At 41.8% G+C, this 19,523-nt stretch overlaps 3 protein-coding genes across 3 annotated transcripts; 2 read left to right on the top strand and 1 right to left on the bottom strand.

Annotated features, from left to right (window-relative positions):
- The first annotated feature begins 3,346 nt into the window (after positions 1–3,346).
- On the top strand, positions 3,347–11,174 carry hmox2a (heme oxygenase 2a). The gene is given in 8 exon segments (XM_082958444.1): positions 3,347–3,438; positions 4,570–4,687; positions 6,916–7,113; positions 7,437–7,571; positions 7,837–8,025; positions 8,397–8,458; positions 8,460–8,512; positions 8,745–11,174. Coding segments are annotated over 8 exon segments (975 nt in total). The 3' UTR covers positions 8,873–11,174.
- A 338-nt stretch (positions 11,175–11,512) lies between these two features.
- LOC106564456 (4-aminobutyrate aminotransferase, mitochondrial) lies at positions 11,513–17,905 on the top strand. Its single transcript, XM_014130562.3, has 16 exons — positions 11,513–11,667; positions 11,862–11,946; positions 13,024–13,118; positions 13,566–13,595; positions 13,866–13,983; positions 14,126–14,175; positions 14,261–14,341; positions 14,596–14,688; positions 14,783–14,845; positions 14,941–15,004; positions 15,182–15,330; positions 15,586–15,723; positions 16,073–16,240; positions 16,413–16,559; positions 16,721–16,832; positions 17,246–17,905. Exons 2-16 carry the CDS (start codon positions 11,877–11,879, stop codon positions 17,365–17,367), a joined length of 1,500 nt encoding a protein of 499 aa, XP_013986037.1. The 5' UTR covers positions 11,513–11,667; positions 11,862–11,876; the 3' UTR covers positions 17,368–17,905.
- On the bottom strand, positions 17,896–19,295 carry tm186 (Transmembrane protein 186). The gene is given in 2 exon segments (NM_001140891.1): positions 17,896–18,923; positions 19,219–19,295. Coding segments are annotated over 2 exon segments (699 nt in total). The 5' UTR covers positions 19,222–19,295; the 3' UTR covers positions 17,896–18,227.
- Positions 19,296–19,523: the final 228 nt, after the last annotated feature.

The raw sequence follows: 19,523 nt of genomic DNA, 5'->3' as shown, positions 1-19,523 counted from the left end.
CATAGATCCGAGAAGGAATTACATTGAGCAAAGTGATCATGCTGTTTGTATGTGGCTGCTATGAAAATGAACTGTGTTTGCATGTGATGAAGGGTGTATTCATTCTGCCGATTCTGTTGAAAAACGTTTCTTAAACGGAAGCAAACAAAACGGGGATAAACATACCTGAATTTGTCCAAAAGAAACTCTCTTTTGCAACTGACGGACTAATGATTACATCCTTGATCAGCTAGATGCAGGCAGGAGTGTGCAAGGCGTAATTGAATGTGTCACTGTCTGTCACTTTGATTACTGAAATTGATCTCGACCTGTTGTTGTAACAACCTCATGATGGGTATAGGGAAGATTTGAGTGTCATGTAGTGGCCTAAACCTATCCATGATACATTGAGCTGGTTGAATGGAATATGAATGACAGTCATCCAATATACTGTAATAGAAATAAGGCCATGCTCATTAAAAAAACATCTTAAACGGCACCGACCACAAATCCAACAATACAAAGCTTCAACTACTGTGTTGACAAAGTTCAACAGAAAATACTATCAGAGCTCAGGACAAGACCCAGATGCAGACAGTTCGAATCACAGAAGTTTATTAACAAAACAGGAGGCAGGCAAACGACAGGTCAAGGGCAGGCAGAGGTCGGTAATCCAGGACAGAGTCCGTAAAGTACAGAACGGCAGGCAGGCTCTGGGCAGGCAGAATGGTCAAAACCGGAAGAACTAGAAAACAGGGACTAAAGAGAACAGGAGTATGGAAAAACATGCTGGTAGCCTTGATGAGACAAGACGAACTGGCAAACGACAAATATTATGCAACACAGAGAGAATAAATATATATTTTTTAATGGGTACATTTTTTGGGGAAGCCTGGCTTCCCTTGGCGTCCATGAATACACACCACTGTTCTGTAGACACACTGGACAGGACATGTCAGTGTAATACTGTGGCCTGGGCTTGGCCGGGGTTTCCTGCTCTGACTGATGGGGCTCCCGCAAACAGCAAGGACATTCTCCTGGTGTGTATTCATTACGGAAACTGTTTACCATTTGAGAACCAAATGGAAGCAAACGGAACAAAATGGGGAGGAACCTACCTGAATTTGTCCAATATAAACTCTAGTTTGTGTTTTCCATTTGGAGTAAACCATTTCTGTTGCAAAACATTTTGCAAGAGAATCGGCGTAATGATTTCACCCCTAGTTCTCTGGGTGGATGTTTTGTTGATCATCTCTGCAGAGCAGTGTTAAGTCCAATAAAAGACGTGACACTCAGAATTTCCACAATCAAGACTGGGTTAATGACCCCTACTGTGATTGAATCTTCATCTTGTAGTAAATAGTCCACATCCTCACACTGGTTTTAATCCATTACACCCACTCATATCATCCACAACATATCCATTGGAATTATGATAGAGAGAATGACAGAGATTTGGAAATCAAAGAACCCTTCCACAGTCATGCAAAATGGGCTGCAGAATCCAGGAGGGGTGTTATCCGAATTATCCCCCTTCTCCCATCCCTGCGTAACCTGCAGGAGATAAAAGAAAGACCAGTTTAATGAATGACAGTCTTTCCACTTCAGTTTAACATTGATCCTAATAAATATATTTTTAATATCAATTGAATTAAATCATTTTAGAATTGTGTAATATTATTTAAATCTTGTGTTGAAACGTATAGACAGTGGGGAAACTGTGCAGGTTACAAGAGTGCAACTGTTTTGATTCTGGGATGATGGGGAAAGCAAAATAATGAACAACATTACACTTCATAATGGTGGGAGCAAGTTTGGCAGCCAAATATAACAATTTATGTCAATATTACGGCTCATAACTTACATACTCTGATACAGTTGAAAAGGAGGCAAGGCGATATGATGCAAGGAATCGAAGAAAGATGAATTGAGATTGTATGTCCTCTCTCCCTCTGTTCCGTTCCAATTACCTTTCCCTTCCCCTTCCTTAACTGGTGTTGAGGTAATGCAGGGTTCTGCATTCTCCTCCCAGGCAACTGTGAATAAAATGAGAATATAAATGTGGGAAACATGGATGATTATGCACATAGCAAATACATCTAGCTTGTCCAGCTAAATACAATCAATGCATAGATCACACCTAACCCATTCATAGACGCTAACTTCCTTTGGCGCCTATTGATGATAGTATATTCTGGCCGAGGGAGTTTTGTTAAGAACCCCTCGTTCTGAACGTTAAAACGCATCGCTCGCGATACGATTTTGAAAGCACATCTTTCATGTCAGCGAGAAATAATAGCAATTTAAAAAGAAATGACTACACACCTTATATAGGGTTAGTTTTCCATGTCTCCATGTTACAGCGCTTGTTTACGGAAGACAGATGGAGGACCGAGACCGCCACCTGTGATAATTAGTATCTAGCGTGTAAGCTTAACTTGGGAGGAAGTGTAGTTCAACTGGAGGCACACACAATGTATGGATGTGTGTAAAACTGCTACAGTAAATGTCATTTTTTTATTTGAAAGATTATTTCTCGCTGATATGAAAGCTAAGGGGCATATGTTTCGAAACCCGTTTTGCAAGCGACGATTATTGATGTTTCTAAACATTAAAACGCGGCGATGTTGTTGCCAGCACGTAGAAATGTCAAATAGAGAAATATATGGTAATTTGTAAAGTTGCTGCATATATGCTATTTGTATTGATTGGATATATGCCTACAATAGAACTACTGTAGCCTACAGTGCGTTGTATTCATTTTTTTTTATTATGAATTTTGTACTGTTGAGGAAGAGCTGCAAGTAAGCATTTCACTGTACTGTTACATTTGCTCTATTTATGTACATGTGAATTTGATTGGATGTATTATAAGTTATTGAAATATCTACATGTTATGATATTTTGCAGATTGCATGTTTATGTATATTTCTATGTAAATATGCAATTGTTAGCCTACATATTCAGAAATATATGTTATGGGTCTGAATGAAACCTTTAATTTCCTGTTGGCCTATCCAAAGTAAAGATATGTCTGAACATAATAATGGCACTGTAATAAACAAGCCCTTATGTCAGAGGGTCATGTGTCTGAGCATTTTTGGCCACAGCAGCACACCAGAGCTACTGTGGTCAGGAGTCAGACTCAGGACCTCATTTAAAGGTTTCTGTCTCATCCCTCTATCGTCATACCAAATGCTCTCTGGTTGTTTCACCTCCACAGAGAAGCAAAACACTGACAGACAGACGGACAGCCAATCAACCAACCATCCAACCAACAAGCCAGACTGACAGACAGACGGACAGCCAACCAACCATCCAACCAACAAGCCAGACTGACAGACGGACGGACGGACAAACCAGCAAGATGCCTGCAGAGAAGGTAGCAGAACCGGTGAAGACCAGACAAATGAGAGGGAAGATCATCACTGAAGTAGAGGATGATGAGGACAATCTCAGGTACTGAGGAGTAGTAGCCTATTGATTAGGATTGTCTATCACCCCTTTTAATCTATTCAATGTCAAATGATGGATCATGATTCAGGGTTATTGGTGAGGTGGTCAGGGAAAACTTGGGGCCCTAATAACAACAATTAGAAATGATAAGAATGATGGAGGGAATGTTTTCATTAGCCTGGTCCCAGATCTTTTGCGCTCTTGACAATTCATTCTCAAGTTTGGTATGATAATGAGTAATAAGGAGTTGGTATGATAATGAGTAATAAGGAGTTGGTATGATAATGAGTAACAAGGAGTTGGTATGATAATGAGTAATAAGGAGTTGGTATGATAATGAGTAATAAGGAGTTGGTATGATAATGAGTAACAAGGAGTTGGTATGATAATGAGTAACAAGGAGTTGGTATGATAATGAGTAACAAGGAGTTGGTATGATAATGAGTAACAAGGAGTTGGTATGATAATGAGTAACAAGGAGTTGGTATGATAATGAGTAACAAGGAGTTGGTATGATAATGAGTAACAAGGAGTTGGTATGATAATGAGTAACAAGGAGTTGGCATGATGATGAGTAACAAGGAGTTGGCATGATGATGAGTAACAAGGAGTTGGCATGATAATGAGTAACAAGGAGTTGGCATGATAATGAGTAACAAGGAGTTGGCATGATGATGAGTAACAAGGAGTTGGCATGATGATGAGTAACAAGGAGTTGGCATGATGATGAGTAACAAGGAGTTGGCATGATGATGAGTAACAAGGAGTTGGCATGATGATGAGTAACAAGGAGTTGGCATGATGATGAGTAACAAGGAGTTGGCATGATGATGAGTAACAAGGAGTTGGCATGATGATGAGTAACAAGGAGTTGGCATGATGATGAGTAATAAGGAGTTGCCATGATGATGAGTAATAAGGAGTATATAAACATGGGCTATGTTTGCATGCCCTTAGCAGTTAATAGTTTTCACCTGTTTTTTTATCTGTCGTCCATCACCAATCTGTATAGTGATATAGGACTTCATTATTTTATGACCAAGAGTGTCAGCTTGCATGTCTTTACCTGTGAATGATTTCACCTTTTTTACTGTGTCTGTCTGTTGTTCCTCCATCTGTTCTTCACCTCCCCAGGCCAGATGACCTGTCAGAGTTGCTAGCGGAGGGAACCAAGGAGTCACACGACAGAGCAGAGAACTGCCAGTTTGTCAAAGACTTCCTCAGGGGACGCATCCAAAGAGAACTGTTTAAGGTCAGTCTGCAAGGCTGGTCAAGAATGGGTTAACTGACAGGCCCAGACAAACCATGTTAAACATTGACCCCTGCTCAAATTCATTTAAACTGTTCATTTATTCAGTCAAATGGTTGAGTTGGATTAGAACGTTTCATTCAAATTAGAGGTTGACCGACTATGATTTTTCAACGCCGATACCGATTATTGGAGGACCCAAAAAAGCCGATACCGATTAAACAGACGTTTTTTTAAATTTATTTATTTGTAACAATGACAATTACAACAATACTGAATGAACACTTATTTTAACTTAATATAATACATAAATACTATCAATTTAGCCTCAAACAAATAATGAAACCTGTTCAATTTGGTTTAAATAATGCAAAAACAAAGTGTTGGAGAAGAAAGTAAAAGTGCAATATGTGCCATGTAAAAAAGCTAACGTTTAAGTTCCTTGCTCAGAACATGAGAACATATGAAGCTGGTGGTTCCTTTTAACATGAGTCTTCAATATTCCCAGGTAAGAAGTTTTAGGTTGTAGTTATAATAGGAATTATAGGACTATTTCTCTCTATACGATTTGTATTTCATATACCTTTGACTATTGGATGTTCTTATAGGCACTTTAGTATTGCCAGTGTAACAGTATAGCTTCCGTCCCTCTCCTCGCTCCTACCTGGGCTCAAACCAGGAACACATTGACAACAGCCACCCTCGAAGCAGCGTTACCCATGTAGAGCAAGGGGAACAACCACTCCCAAGTCTCAGAGCGAATGACGTTTGAAACGCTATTAGCGCGCACCCGCTAACTAGCTAGCCATTTCACATCGGTTACACCAGCCTAATCTCGGGGGTTGATAGGCTTGAAGTCATAAATAGCGCAATGCTTGAAGAATTGCGAAGAGCTGCTGGCAAAACGCACAAAGGTGCTGTTTGAATGAATGCTTACGAGCCTGCTGCTGCCTACCATCGCTCAGTCAGACTGCTCTATCAAATATCAAATCATAGACTTAATTATAACATAATAACACACAGAAATACGAGTCTTTGGTCATTAATATGGTCGAATCCGGAAACTATCATTTACAAAACGAAACGTTTATTATTTCAGTGAAATACGGAACCGTTCCGTATTTTATCTAGCGGGTGGCATCCCTAAGTCTAAATATTCCTGTTACATTGCACAACCTTCAATGTTATGTCATAATTATGTACAATTCTGGCAAATTAATTACGGCCTTTGTTAGGAATAAATGGACTACACACAGTTTGCAATGAGCCAGGCGGCCCAAACTGCTGTATATACCCTGACTGCTTGCACGGAACGCAAGAGAAGTGACACATTCATGTTAGCAGGCAATATTAACTAAATATGCAGGTTTAAAAATATATACTTGTGTATTGATTTTAAAGAAAGGCATTGATGTTTATGGTTAGGTACGTTGGTGCAACGACTGTGCTTTTTTCGCAAATTCGCTTGTTAAATCATCACCCGTTTGTCAAAGTAGGCTGTGATTCGATGAGAAATTAACAGGCACCGCATCGATTATATGCAACGCAGGACACATTAGATAAACTAGTAATATCATCAACCATGTGTAGTTAACTAGTGATTATGTTAAGATTGATAGTTTTTTATAAGATAAGTTTAATGCTAGCTAGCAACTTACCTTGGCTTCTTGCTGCCCTCGCGTAACAGGTAGTCAGCCTGCCATGCAGGCTCCTCGTGGAGTGCAATGTAAGGCAGGTGGTTAGAGCGTTGGACTAGTAACCGGAAGGTTGCAAAAACGAATCCCCGAGGTGACAAGGTAAAAATCTGTTGTTCTGCCCCTGAACAAGGCAGTTAACCCCCGTTTCTAGGCCGTCATTGAAAATAAGAATGTGTTCTTAATCTGACTTGCCGAGTTAAATAAAGGTGTAAAAAAATATTATTATTATTTTATTTTTTTAAATCGGCAAATCGGTGGCCAAAAATACCGATTACCGATTGTTATGAAAACTTGAAATTGTCCCTAATTAATCGGCCATTCCGATTAATCGGTCGACCTCTAATTGAAATAGTGCTACAGTATGTGTAATATTCACATATTTCACTTTACTGCCTTAGTCAGTTCTATTCAATAATATACTGGAACTGAACTGAATATGACCTGCATTTCTGTCTTCCTGTGAGTTAATATTTCACCTCTGTCTCTCTCCTACTTGCTCTATCTCCCTCTCTCTCTTTCTGTCTCTCTCTCTCCCTCTTCCCCTCCACTCCTCCCTCCCTCCAGCGGGGCACAGTGGCGCTATACTTTGTCTATACTGCCATGGAGGAGGAGATAGAGAGGAACAGGGACCACCCCCATTTTGCCCCCATCTACTTCCCCACTGAGCTGCACCGACGTGAGGCTCTGGCCCAAGACCTGGAGTACTTCTATGGAGAAGACTGGGAGAACCAGGTACAGCCAGAAGAGGACGGGCACCGGTCACCCCTCTGGTTCCTATCTGGTGCCTGGTACACACTATAGGGCTGACCCGAACCGCACTGTGCTGGTAGTACACAGTTACCGTAACTATTGTGGACGCGTAACCAGGCCAACCCAGTACAGCTTAGCTCAGCTTGGCTTGGTTTGGCCTTATAGTGTGAATCAGTCATCGGTTTCTTCCTTCTAGGGAGTTTATTTCTAGTCAATGTGCTTCTGCTTTTGCTTGCTCTTTGGGGTCTAGGCTGGGTAACTGATTTGATTGATTGATTAAGTGAATGATTGATTGATTGAACCAGGTCACCTGCTCCCCGGGCACCCAGCCATATGTAGACCGCATCCACGAAGTGGGACGTGAAGACCCGGTCCTGCTGGTGGCCCACTCCTACACCCGCTACATGGGGGACCTCTCTGGGGGTCAGATCCTTAAGAAGGTACATAAAAGGGTTTATTTCACACTTATATTGATACAACTGCCACAATGATGCACTTTGGCAGTTTACAACACAGAAACTGAATTGTAGTCCACAATAACATTTATATGACATTGTATTAGCTTTAGGAGAAGGTTTATACTCAACAAAAAAGTGATTTCAGTTCATCTTTAAAATAATAAAAACATTTTAACAAACATATCAGTGTCAGCATTTTCTAATTGATTTTAATTAATTTATTAAAATTAACCCTATTCCAATGAAGGTAGCACAGCGGGCGCTGAAGCTGCCCTCTAGTAGCGAGGGGCTGCACTTCTACCAGTTTGAGGGCATCCACAGCACCAAGGCCTTTAAACAGCTGTACAGGAGCAGGATGAACGAGCTGGAGATGGACCAGGAGACCAAGGAGAGGATCATAGCCGAGTCTAACCTGGCCTTCAAGTTCAACATGGAGGTAAGATATTATTGATCAGGGTGGTTTTCATTAACCTCGTTCGACCATCCTGATCTCGCGAGCTTACATTCTGTTTCGCTCCACGCGGTTTATTCAGGACGGTGGATCAGGCTATGATTTCACGATGCTAGTAGTGGTCTACCACACATAGGATACCTATCATATGTCAGTACTAACAGCTGTCTTGTGGTTAGCGTAACAGCTGTTTTGAGCACTGATATGAAGCCATTACACTTGATAAGGGTAATATAAATTCTGTAAAAGGGTTTGGGAACATGGTTTGGCCTTTTAAACATCATACTCATTAAATGTTTGTAGGATTTTGTCGTAAGATGCTGATTTAATGCTGTTGGATACTTACCTGTCCCCAGGTGTTCACAGAGCTGGAGGAGGTAGGGAAGAGCATCAAGGAGGAGGTGTTGGACGCAGGGTTCCCAGGACATGGACGGAGACATTAACAAGTGCCCTTACTACGCTGCCAAAATGGGTAAGCTGCCTGCCTGAACTTCTCACACTTTAACATCTCCTTTTTCTGTGTTTGGCATCAATTAGACATGTCAAGTCATATGACAACACATTTGGTACTAACAGTAGTAACAGAATGAAGTCACAATGCAATCTTTCACTCAAGATAGTTTCTAGAAATTAGAACATGAATGACTGAATTATTATCCTTCTCTTTCTTCTCTTCCTCCTCTTCCTCCTCTCTCTCTCTCTAGTGGCCAGTGGCAACACTAACTTTGCCTGTCAGTTAGCCATGATGCTGCTGAGACATCCTGTTGGTCAGATGGTTCTGGCCAGCTGGGCGGCTGCTGTCGCCGGATTGGCTGCCTGGTACCTCCTGTGATCTATCACGGACTGATTCAGCCAATCATATGTTTAAAGCGCGGAAGACTCAACAAGGAAAGGGTGGACTTCTGGAGGAGGATGGCCAAGCTTTGTCCAGACTAATGAACTTGTTCCCTCCCTCAATCCTTTTCATTCTTTATTTCTCTCACTCCCTTTGTTGCTGTGTTGATACCAGCTGGTTGTTGTAGTAATGATGTTACTGTAACGTTGTAGGGTATGAACCCGTCTTTAATTCATCTTTTCACTGCCTACATGCAGATGATCTCCTTAGTAATGTCCTCTTCAGTACTTATCACCTGCACTATTCTGGTTATCAACACTGAATAGTTACATTGTTCAACTTTCATTTATGGCTGTAAGTGTGTATTGAAACTATACTGTACTTGCAGTACAGTGTATTTTAGGCATATACAGTTGAAGTCGGAAGTTTACATACACTTAGGTTGGAGTCATTAAAATTTGTTTTTCAACCACTCCACAAATTTCTTGTTAACAAACTATAGTTTTGGCAAGTCGGTTAGGACATCTTCTTTGTTCATGACACAAGTCATTTTTCCAGCAATTGTTTACAGACAGATTATTTCACTTATAATTCACTGTATCACAATTCCAGTGGGTCAGAAGTTTACATACACTAAGTTGATTGTGCCTTTAAACAGCTTGGAAAATTCCAGAAAATAATTCCATGGCTTTAGAAGCTTCTGATAGGCTAATTGACATAATTTGAGTCAATTGAAGGTGTACCTGTGGATGTATTTCAAAGCCTACCTTCAAACTCAGTGACTCTGCTTGACATCACGGGACAATCAAAAGAAATCCGCCAAGACCTCAGAAAGAAATTGTAGACCTCCACAAGTCTGGTTCATCCTTGGGAGCAATTTTGAAACGCCTGAAGGTACCACGTTCATCTGTACAAACAATAGAACGCAAGTATAAACACCATGGGACCACGCAGCCGTCATACCGCTCAGGAAGGGGACGCGTTCTGTCTCCTAGAGATGAACGTACTTTGGTGCGAAAAGTGCAAATCAATCCCAGAACAACAGCAAAGGACCTTGTGAAGATGCTGGAGGAAACAGGTACAAAAGTATCTATCCACAGTAAAACGAGTCCTATATTGACATAACCTGAAAGGCCGCTCAGCAAGGAAGAAGCCACTGCTCCAAAACCGGCATAAAAAAGCCAGACTACGGTTTGCAACTGCACATGGGGACAAAGATCATATTTTTGGGAGAAATGTCTGATGAAACAAAAATAGAACTGTTTGGCCACCATGACCATCGTTATGTTTGGAGGAAAAAGGGGGATGCTTGCAAGCTGAAGAACACCATCCCAACCGTGAAGCACGGGGGTAGCAGCATCATGTTGTGGGGGTGCTCTGCTGCAGGAGGGACTGGTGCACTTCACAAAATAGATGGCATCATGAGGTAGGAAAATTATGTGGATATATTGAAGCAACATCTCAAGACATCAGTCAGGAAGTTAAAGCTTGGTTGCAAATGGGTCTTCCAAATGGTCAATGACCCCAGGCATACTTCCAAAGTTGTGGCAAGCGGGCTTAAGGACAACAAAGTCAAGGTATTAGAGTGGCCATCACAAAGCTCTGACCTCAATCCCATAGAAAATTTGTGGGCAGAACTGAAAAAGTTTGTGCGAGCAAGGAAGCCTTCACACCTGACTCAGTTACACCAGCTCTGTCAGGAGGAATGGGCCAAAATTCATCCAACTTATTGTGGGAAGTTTGTGGAAGGCTACCCAAAATGTTTGACTCAAGTTAAACAATTTAAAGGCAATACTACCAAATACTAATTGAGTGTATGTAAACTTCTGACCCACTGGGAATGTAATGAAAGAAAGAAAAGCTGAAATAAATCATTCTCTCTACTATTATTCTGACATTTCACATTCTTAAAATAAAGTGGTGATCCTAACTGACCTAAGACAGGGAATCTTTACTAGGATTAAATGTCAGGATTGTGAAAAACTGAGTTTAGATGTATTTGGCTAAGGTGTATGTAAACTTCCAACTTTATTTATGCTGTAAATGTTGCAAAGATTTTGATCTTGTAATTATGTAATTGCAATACAATATGTATATGTTTGGAAAAGCAGTATTTGAAAACCTGTCCGCTGTATGCAATGCTGATTTAAAAAAAACATGTTGACAAATGTGTTTCATCAACGCTTTTGTATTCCAAGAGTTGTAATGGGAATGCTCCCTGTGTTAAACTGTAGACCAGAATGTAGTACGCATAGATTCTTTAGCCAGGAAGGATCTGGGTCTAGAATGCTTTAATAAAGACAAGTCACAGTTACAGCTCAATGTTTTCATGCCATAATAATAATCCAACTGAATCATGTTAATCCAAGTTAATCTGTCGTTCCAATGTCTACCAACAGGTGGCATGTATGCTTAACGTTTGACATTTAGGAAAACTGGACATTTCAGGATGTAAGAATCTTGACCTCAGCAATGAATGAATACATGAAACCCACCCTCCCTCACCTGTCATAGAAGTCCTCTTACAAAAATAAGTTAATCTAAAACCAACCTATTTTGATCCATCCGGTATCTGCAATTATTACTGTCATGACCTCGACCCTTTAGTGTCCAGGAGAGCAGTCCAGTCAATGATAGTGGTGTGTGGTATACCGGACGATTCCGCATTGGCCCCCACCTCCACACCCGCTTCTCTAAATGGCTGTGGTTGAGATATAAAAGGCTGTTGGGGAGTAAAGACAATGGCATACAGTCTTGTGGTTCCACCTGCATCACATTTTCACACTTCCACAGTGAGTGTTTCTGTTACATTTTAAACTACTGCGCAGTCAACCAGCATCATTTGATATGAATATTATATTTTTAAGAGTATATTGTATGTGTGATAACCTAGAAAATATTCGGTTTTTCTATTGGTATTTATGTGCAGAGTGTCAAGAAAATATTGAAAATCAACCTTTTTTTGCATTCTTCATTCTTGCTACAGCGGTAGCTGAGGAGCATGGCCTCCAGTATTCTAAACCGCCGTCTTGCATCTTCTCTGAGACCCAGCCTTGGGTTGTCTGCTTCAGGTAAGAGGAGAGAAACTTCTATATGACTTACCATAGTAGATCTAGCAAAATGGATGAATGCAACAACCATGTCTCTGTCACTAACAAATACAGTCATGGGTGGTAACTCTACAATATACTCGAAAGGCAAGGCACTCTGGGAAATATTTCAATAAGGCTTTACACGAAGCAGTGTGTTAATTTAACACTGTTCCTGTGTGGCTCAGTTGGTAGAGCATGGTGTTTGCAACACCAGGGTTGTGGGTTCGATTCCCATGGGGGACCAGTACGGGGGAAAAAATGTATGAAATGTATGCATTCACTACTGTAAGTTGCTCTGAATAAAAGCGTCTGCTAAATGACTAAAATGTATATGGATCCACACTTTCAGTGTTGATTTAACACTGTTTTTTCTTTTTTTTTACACTGGAGAATTTGCTGTTTAGTGATAGGTAATGCTGGCTTCTCACATGCTATTTATAGAAAGATTGTACATATTCAACATTATGGTAATAACTAATAAGTTGAACACAATGACAATTGGAAGAAAGGAGATTGTGGAATGTCTTGTGAGTTTCTGAATGCATCGCTACATTATGTTGTATCTTAATTTGATCACCCTGTTGCAGAAGAACTTTCCTGCAACGCAGGACATTTTAAACGTGTGTATTTGAGGTTTAAAAAGGCTTCTGAAGTTTGTAATTTCCACTTTGAAAATGTCGGACTTGATTTTCGCTTATGAAAAATGGATCAAACCCTACAAAAATGTCCATGAATTACCCTGTTGCTGCAGGATTCATTTCCTGCAGTAGCATACTGGCTCATTCTGTCAGTCAAATAAGCATCAGGTCTTTGACCCATAATGGCCATTCAACTTGCCAGAACCAGACACAACTGGAAAACACAGTTGATCATTAATTCCCACCTCTGCACTCCTCTTGATCCCACTCCTTCCAGATTAATATCTAGCTTCCTCGTGAGATATTTGTGATTTGCCGTACTGTCTTGTGACTTCCCACTGATTGGATGTGTTTTTGGCGTTGGCACAAAACTTCATAACTCAAATAACCCATAGAATCTCGTTCACATTTTCCGTAGGATACCGCCATCAACAAACAACAGCTAAAAGAGTTGAGGAAGTTGAGTTTGATGGTCCTTGTATGAAGACTGAGGTTCCAGGGCCCAGATCTAAGGTAATTCAATAGATCAACTCTCGACCATACCACACCTAGGACCAGACATACTAAGTTTATCACACGTTTTCTAAGGCAAGAAAAATGACACTATAAAAGACAGTTTTATGGGATTGTTTTTCATTCTCGTATGGAAAAAAACAAGTGCAAACTATGCAGTAGTGAAAATGCTTAGTAAATCTGTCCCTCACTGTAATGTGCCAACTGTCTAGCCGTATTGTTGTCTGTTAGTTAGGGTAGCAGGGATGGTAAGGGGAACAACATATTTTTTAACAATTTAAAACGGTCTATGAATGTTTGTGAAATATCTTGGCCAGGCCAAAGCTCTCAGGGATCAATCAATTACACATATGATAGAAGAAGCCATTCAAAGCACTTTAAATTCAGGACATGCTTGTTTCTTAAGTACTGGTAGTATCCGTTCATCTCTACTGTTGTTCTCCACAGATCCTAGCACAACAACTGGAGGCGATTCAGGTAAGAAATACACAAAACACACTCAGATTTATATGATATAATATGAATGAAATGTCATGTCACTGCTGAAGGACAAAAAGAGAGGCGGTGAAGAGAAATGTCCACGTCGTGAAAAAAGTGTCTTATTCTCCTTGACGTCCTCTGTCCACAAGTCATATCATATCGGATTTGTACGATGAGTCATGTGCAACGGTACCAGTGAAGATAGCCTCTTCTCTGTCCCTCTCGAACATCTCTGTCCCTCTTGAACATCTCTGTCCCCCTCTACAGAGTGTTGTCCAGGTGAACTTCTTCTGTGACTATGAGGAGAGTAAAGGTAACTACCTGGTGGACGTGGATGGGAACCGTATGCTGGATGTCTACACCCAGATCGCATCCATACCCATAGGTGGGTATTCTATTCTATAGGACCCAGAGTTGTTCCTGGTCAGGTCACGTGGTCAAGAAAAACTCTTGGACCACAAGGATAAGTCAAAGCACTGAAAGACCCAAAGACTTCAAATGTACGTTTTTCTCTCTGTGATTTCCAGGATACAATCACCCGGCACTCACAAAAGTCATGACGGATCCGAAAAATATGGTAAGCATCAAAGTTGATGTTGAGAATTGAAAACCATTAGATTTGCCATTGATAATGTGTAACTGTTTTCTACAATCTGTATCAGGGAACGTTTGTCAACCGACCAGCACTTGGGATGATGCCACCAGAGCAATTCTCTGAGAAGCTTGTCAACGGCCTGATGGCAGTAAGTTTGATATCAAATACACCTCGGAATATAACATCACAGCCTGTTTAACACTATTACTAACCATGCATACATTTTCTACACATATCAGGACACAGAGGACAACATTGGAAATATGTGTTCTATGATACTGTATTGTGTTATACCCTGGACTTTGTACTTTTTTAACGGATTCAAACCCAAGAATAAATGGAATGAAATCAAATAACTCAAGTGCTGACATGACTGGTGCGCTTCCTCCCTTTGTCCACTAGGTGGCACCCAAGGGTTTCAGCCGGGTCCAGACCATGGCCTGTGGATCCTGCTCCAATGAGAACGCCTACAAAGCCATCTTCATCTGGTACAGAGTAAGGGCAGGACCATGGACAGTAACACATTTATAAAGTCTATATTAAATATGACCTGTATATATAGCAGGCTTTTACTCTATGTGTTTCTTAGAACAAGATGAGAGGAACTCCGGAACCAACTCCAGAGGAAGTAAGAACTAGTGTCATCAACCAGGTAGGTAACTCACGCTCCCTCACAACTCTCCGGTTTGTAATTATGTTATATAGGGCCAGCAGTTTCTCAGTCTGGTGTTCTCGTTCTATTTCCAGGTTCCTGGCTGCCCTGACCTGACTCTTCTGTCCTTTATGGGCGGATTTCACGGAAGAACTCTGGGTAAGACTTTAATATGTACTTACATAGTAATTACTTAGGCTGATACAGTCTGACTAGGGTACTGAAATGGGTACACAAAGTACTTTCAACTGGGATGTAGGTCATTGCAATGCCAGTACATAGGTTTTAGAGCCACATAATATCAAGTCTGAACTCAAGGCTCTCCTATTCTCCCAGGCTGTCTGGCCACCACTCACACCAAGGCCATCCAGAAGCTAGATGTGCCGTCTTTTGACTGGCCCATCGCCCCCTTCCCCCAGCTGAGGTACCCCCTGGACCAGTTTGAAAGGGAGAACGCACAGGAGGAGGCCCGCTGCCTGGAGGAGGTCTGAGTCGCTCCCTCTCTATACAGTATCTTCTTCCTAATCTGAGCATCCAACTGACTCTCATCCCTTATTCCTCTCATCAATCCATTCCCCTGATCCTTCTAACTTTTATCCATCCCTTTTGACTCGTCCCTCATTCCTACTCATCTTCCAACTTTTTTCATCCATCTGAACTATCCTTTCTTTCATTCTCCCCCCTGACCTTCATTCTTGCCTCTATTCCTCTCATCCCTCGTTCAATCCCTCCCATCTCAGGCGGAGGACCTGATAGTGAAGTGGAATCAGAAGGGTCGGCACGTGGCGGGGGTGGTGATCGAGCCAATCCAGGCAGAGGGAGGGGATAACCACGCCTCCTTCGACTTCTACAGGAAGCTCAGGGGAATCACCAAGAAGGTAGAGTAAGGATCCTTACTGGTTATAGACAGAGTACAGAGCATCTGGAGGGATATGAATCATGCTGACAATCTAACTGATTTGATTTGAATCTCTTGATTGTTAATGAAAATGATCCAATTTGTAGATATTGAGTAGAATTCCATTAATTGAGGCTTGGTATAAGCCACCTACCAAGGTGGGTTTTATCAAATACTTCACTAAATACATTGATTGGTAAATAATATGAAGCTATCAAGGTACACTCATCTAGAAATCAGTACTTTACTGTGTAAGTACACTGTAAACAGTATTGTAATTACACAGGTCTTTAGTCATTTCAACCTACTGACCTTTGTGTGTCCGTCAGCATGGCTGTGCCTTCCTAGTGGATGAGGTGCAGACAGGGGGCGGGTCTACGGGGAAATTCTGGGCCCACGAGCACTGGGGATTGGACGACCCCGCTGACATCGTCTCCTTCAGCAAGAAGATGCTGACAGGAGGATACTACCAGAAAGATAGCTTTCAGCCTGACAAGGTAGTGTGTGTATGTGTGTGTGGGTGTATGTGTGGTACTTCTTTATCAACCTTTTAACCTTATTTACTTTCTCTTCTCTCCTCTCTTTTCTCCTCTTCTTTCTCTTCTCTGCTCTTCTCTCATCTCTCCTCTCTGCTTCTTCTCTCCTCTCCTTTGTTATTTTCTTCTCCAGCCGTTCAGGATCTTCAACACGTGGCTTGGAGACCACACTAAGAACCTGTTGCTGACCGAGGTCATAAAGGTCATCAAGACAGAGAACCTGCTGGACCAGGCCAAGAGGTCAGGCAAGGTCATGCTGGAGGGACTCTACAACCTACAGGTGAGTTAGGGTCAAAGGTCAGGAGTCACTGTTAGGGGAGTGAAGAATGATCACTGTTTGATATTTACTGTGGTTGTGTTGTGAGTAGAGGGAGAGTGGTTGTTTGTAGTGTGTGTGTGTGGGAGACATAGCATGCATCACCCCGCTCCTCTCTCTTCAAGGATAAGTACCCCCACCTGCTCAGTAGAGCGAGGGGCATTGGGACGTTCTGTGCCATCGATGTTAAGGATGAAGACACACGCAACAACCTCATCCTCAAGGCCAGGAATAAGGGTAAGACTCTTAGCATGTAGGATGTGATGAATCCTCCAGGCCAGGAATAAGGGTAAGACTCTTAGCATGTAGGATGTGATGAATCCTCTAGGCCAGGAATAAGGGTAAGACTCTTAGCATGTAGGATGTGATGAGTCCTCTAGGCCAGGCATAAGGGTAAGACTCTTAGCATGTAGGATGTGATGAATCCTCCAGGCCAGGAATAAGGGTAAGAATCTTAGCATGTAGGATGTGATGAATAACCTAGAAGAATAAGACTATCAATTTAGCAAGATTATCAAATGATTCAAGGCATGCAGGACAATATCCAGCATAATATTTACTAGCTTAGTATCGATAAGGTACTATCAAGTGATTCGTTGGCTCGTTAGTAAAGAATGAATACTATTTATGATGTTGTTTTCTTGTTCCAGGTGTGGTTCTAGGGGGCTGTGGAACCCAGTCTATCCGGTTCCGACCAGCTCTGGTGTTCACGGAACACCATGCTCATCTCTTCCTGGATATCTTTAATGATGCTATCGCTGAGCTCAAGTAGAGTCTACACAGGAATCCAATGTGGCCCTGCTCAAACAGACCCCTACTCTGTCAATCTGCAGTGAAGAGGTTGACACTCCTCCAATCAATCAAATGTATTTATAAAGCCCTTTTTACATCAGCAGTTGTCACAAAGTGCTTTTACAGAAATCCAGCCTAAAACTCCAAAGAGCAAGCAATGCAGATGTAATAGCATTGCGGCTAGGAAAAACTCCCTAGAAAGGCAGGAACCTAGGAGGAAACCTAGACAGGAACCAGGCTCTGAGGGGTGGCCAGTCCTCTTCTGGCTGTGCTGGGTGGAGATTAAGGGTATATGGCCAGATGGTTCTTCAAGATCTTCATCGATGACCATCAGGGTATACACTCCTGTATATTACTGTACATTATTTCACTCCAACGCTTTAAGAAAATTATTTCCATAATTGACTGTGGGCTGATTGATTGCAATGGACTTTCTAAAGGTCAAATAACTGTAGACATTTTCTGTATAGTGTTTTGTGTACTGTACCTTAAAATAACAAATATTTTTGCTTAAATAATCAGGGTGTGTTTATTGAAGGCTGTGAGTCTGAGCAGCTGTCCAACACAAATGTCACGGTTTCTTTTGGTCGCACACAGTAGTCAAGAAATGTGGCAGAACAGACTGCAGCATATGTAGGCAGGCATCTCTTTAGCTGCAAAATATACAACATTTCAAATGCTCACAACATAAAATACCCTTTTCACACCACTGTGTCGACCCGAACCTAACTGCAGGCTCAGATCTTTTCATCACAGTTCCAGGAACTATAGTGGATGCTTGGCTGGGCTCTGTCCGACTCAGTACAGCTTGGTTTGGCTCTGAAAAGCCCTATAAAAACATCAAATCAAAGTCCCAAACACTTTCTCAAAGGCCTGCCTATCCACCACACGTCCCAGTCTAGTCGAGAAGTACAGCGTCTCAGAACTACTATATCGCTTCAACGTCAGTATAGTCTCCCCTATGGAGTCCCCGGTGTCCCCCAGAGTCATAACGTCCGTCACGGGCAGACACACGTCCTTCCTGCTTCCCCAGAACGTCAGGTGAGACACTTTCAGCGTCGTCTGGGACTCATCCAGGTACATCATCCCGACGACGCGTCTCAGGTAGTGACTGGCCGAGTAGAGCATGATGGCGGCGAACGCCGCTATCCCCGTGCTGTAGCTAACCAGTAGGTACGAAGCATCTACTTGGGAATACATGTAGTAGACGGGCGGGAGTAAGAGCATGGTGATTCCGGTTTGGAGCAGTTTGAGTCGGGAGACCGCTCTCAGGAGTTTGATGTGAGGTAAGGAGTAGATGAGGTTGTATTTTTGGGTGGATAAGTCAGAGTATTTGGCGAGAGCAGTGACGTGGGGGGATGGGGGTACTGGGTAGCTGTGTTGGATACTAGGCGTCCATCTTGGGTCCAGTCGGCTGACTACATGGGGTTGTGGGCCACAGATTAGCGACCTTGAGCTGCCTCTCAACACACAGTATCCTCTGCAGTGGGCCAGCACATGGAAGGACAGCCGAGGGAAGAGTGTTGTAGACCTATGCTGTGGGATAGAGACAGAGAGAGGGTAGGGGAGAGAAATAGGGTAGAGATAGCAGGAGAGGGGCAGAGGGCAACAGATGGAGACATGAGAAATACAAAAATACTTTTTTGGTTTAAAACTACAAGCTGTTTAGAGAGCAAGAAGCCATACAACAGAGAACCAATTATTTTGCTGCATCCTCATTCATCCAATTTATTCTAACGTATTCAGTTGTACTCTATTCTATATTAATGGCTATACAACTGATAGTCTAATATTGAGTCAAACGACAATAAGAAATAACTAATTTACCAACCATGTTAGCTGGCTTCTGTCTTGCAAAATATGTGAGAAAACATCTCAGGAAGGTATCATTCACACTGTTAGCCAGATGGCTAGGTCAGACCTTGCACTTTGGCACAGGAAGTAATTTACGCAATGTTCCAAGAGCAATTCCGCCCTCTTGTGGGCAGAGCGACATATGGTCAAAATAAAGTATTTGTGAAATTACTTTTATCTTTAATATTCATAAATGTGAACAATAATTATTTTTGAAAAGCATGATATTTATTGCGCAAGTCTTACACATTTTATTTAAACTTTAGGTTCCATAAACCTATT

Source organism: Salmo salar, chromosome 12, assembly GCF_965601325.2.
Source record: "Salmo salar chromosome 12, fSalSal1, whole genome shotgun sequence".
Classification (NCBI taxonomy): Eukaryota; Metazoa; Chordata; class Actinopteri; order Salmoniformes; family Salmonidae; genus Salmo; species Salmo salar.
This window is presented reverse-complemented; position numbering and strand designations above follow the sequence as displayed.